The following is a 2,667-nucleotide window of genomic DNA, read 5'->3' as shown; positions in this document are numbered from 1 at the left end:
CTCTTTCTTTGTTTTTTTGTCACCTGGCAAGATGGTAAACACTACCGTTATCTATCTTACTTCGCGGAAGAAAATAATTCTTACTACAGTAGTTGCTTGTATAAAATTAACACTCTAATTAGCACTTGTTTGTGTTGTATCGGTGACGCAATATTTCGAGTCTGCCCGATTAAACTCCGCCTATTCCGGCTGGTCGTGATGCTGGCCGGCACCATAGACCCGGGCTAGCCGTGCCAAAGGAGGCACTGGCCGGGCAGCGTGTAAGGTGTTCTGTGGCGTGTAGCCGGGCACTACAGAGCGGAGTAAGCGGTTTGAGCGGTTTGAGGTAGGATATAAAATATCGCGAGCTGCACATGTGCGTGCGCCTGTCGTGGTGGTAACGAACACTTGTAAAATATGGGGAAAAAGGACAAAAAGAAAGGCAAGGGCGCGGAAAAGACTATCGCGAAGACAGAAAAAAAAGCAACACAGAAATTGAAGAAGGAATTGGCCGCGAAGGGCGAGGTATTTACATTCGGCGGAACGGTAGTACCTCGCATACAAAACTGTCGTTTCTTTTTCCCAATTTCAGGATGACATAGAAAAGCTCATTGCACAATTTGTTGAAGAAGATCGCAAAAGACTAGCAGTTACTGAAGAGCTCGTAGGGCCTCCGTCTTGTAGGTACTGAATTGGCCATGTTCATTATACGGTCCACTGTTCAAGTGCTGTCGTTCACGCGTTTGTTTTTCGTTTCGCTGCAGGAGCGGCGCTAGCCTGTGTGTGCATCCTGAAAAAGACCAGCTTTTGCTTTTCGGTGGAGAATACTTCAATGGGCAAAAGGTATGGCACACTTTTATTTGAACAACCGCAGTTCGATCGTAAAACAGATTAAGCCGCTAATGGGTCAAATGCTCGCAAGTTGTTCACTAAGAACCCTGCACGTGCAGGTATATCACACGGATCTACATCTAGGTACAAGTTAGCATCACAGAAGCACCGTACGAGTTTGTAAAGCGCATCGCGCGTGCTGACATCAAATGTGATTCAGCAGGTAACGATACGGGAGAGATGTGTCGCAATGCCCTAGCACATTCACTTTAAAAATGAGTTTATCTAGCAGGGATTGCCAGAAATCACAAAACTGGACATTGTTAAAACATCATATGGTGAAGGCAGCCAGCCGGGCCAGGACAAACTTCAAGAATTGAATTTTTATTAGTGGGACTTGCGGAAAAGAAAAACAAAAATGGGGGGAGGGAGGGGTAACACAAGCAGGCAGCTGTAGCGGCAATTCGAACAGCATGGCCAGTAGTTGTCATATCGGATGAATCAAGAAAAGCAGATAAAACTTTGTAACTGATAATATTGTGAGCACTTATATACAGTTCATCTTCCTCGTTTGTACATACTCGTCATTATCCATTCTCGTTGGCTTCTTCGCTGGGCACTGCTCTTGCCTGGAGAATAGAGAGCACCGGCTGAAGAACAGCCTCACAAGTGGGGGAAGTGCTCTTTGGTCTCTGTCCCATGCCTCCCACTGCTACCGTGGAGCTCCATTCAGGTACCCGGGCTCAACTGTAACTGTCTATGCCAGTTGCAGTAGAGTCCAGGTACAATGAACACTTTAGTTGCACAAAATGTGTTTGCTATATCAAATTTGTTTATAATTGAACTTGCCCTCAGAAATATTCATGAAAAGCTTAATAATATGCAGGAGACACTTTATCATTTTCATTTTATTACCTTAAAAGCCCCATAGGGGCATTACATAAGGGGTGGGCGTACATAATTTATTATACATTAGATTAAGGATAACAGAGCACAAGCTTTAAATACAACACACATGAAAATTAGGCACATAATTCCATCTAGTACACACATAGATAGCATATCCCATACATTTTTTTTAATTCTGAAAAATGGTCTGTTAGTTTTTGCATGAATGTAAGTGCACAGGTTATGGCGGCAATTTGGTGGGTCAGGTTGTTCCAATCTGTTGCTGCGTGAAAGAAGAATGAGCCTAAAAAAGTGGTAGTATGAGTGCGAGGGCAGCCAACTTGGTACGCGTGCTGAGTGCGATGTGATATATGGGCAGCGGGAATAATGTATGGTGGTTGATTAAGTCTGATAAAACTTATGAAAAAGAGAGTTGAGGTGTGACGGCGATTAGCGAGTGTAACTAATGTGGATTCTTTTTTCAATGATGACACGCTGACATCATAGGAATATGTTGAATGAATGAACCTTATAGTACGGTTTTGCACCGATTCAAGTGTGTTGATTAGATATGCTTGATGAGGGCTCCATATGGCACATGCATATTCGAGTTTAGGTCTGATTATGCTTTTGTAGGCTAGCAATTTCACATGCTTAGGCGCTTGCTTTAGGTTTCGTTTTAGAAAAGAGATTTATTAGAATATGAAATGATGTTAGTAATATGTGTGCTCCAAGTCAAGTCATTAGTAAGGGTAACACCAAGGTATTTGTAAGACTGTAAGACTGCGGAGTTTCTACGTCTGCATCATTTATTGTGTATGGGTAAGCTAGTGGGTTACGTCAACGGGAGAATACCACAACTACTTTACATTTATTTGGGTTAAGTGTCATTAACCAGCAATCGCACCATTGTTGCAAGCGTTTAATATCCTCCTGAAGGGAAGTTTGGTCAGACGTGTTAGTAATTGT

General features: G+C 42.9%; 1 protein-coding gene across 2 annotated transcripts in view; it reads left to right on the top strand.

Moving 5' to 3' along the window:
* Nucleotides 1–291: 291 nt before the first annotated feature.
* LOC142591631 (kelch domain-containing protein 4) overlaps nucleotides 292–2,667 on the top strand; it is a 46,423-nt gene continuing 44,047 nt past the window's right edge. Inside the window, exons 1-3 of one of the 2 annotated variants that reach the window (XM_075703928.1) lie at nucleotides 292–504; nucleotides 572–663; nucleotides 744–822. In XM_075703928.1, coding sequence (XP_075560043.1) covers nucleotides 397–504; nucleotides 572–663; nucleotides 744–822 — 279 coding nt within the window. In that variant the 5' untranslated portion in view covers nucleotides 292–396. The remainder of the gene's footprint in view (nucleotides 505–571; nucleotides 664–743; nucleotides 823–2,667) is intronic. The other variant, XM_075703930.1, reaches the window with a different exon arrangement.

Source organism: Dermacentor variabilis, chromosome 1, assembly GCF_050947875.1.
Source record: "Dermacentor variabilis isolate Ectoservices chromosome 1, ASM5094787v1, whole genome shotgun sequence".
Taxonomy (NCBI): Eukaryota; Metazoa; Arthropoda; class Arachnida; order Ixodida; family Ixodidae; genus Dermacentor; species Dermacentor variabilis.
This window is presented reverse-complemented; position numbering and strand designations above follow the sequence as displayed.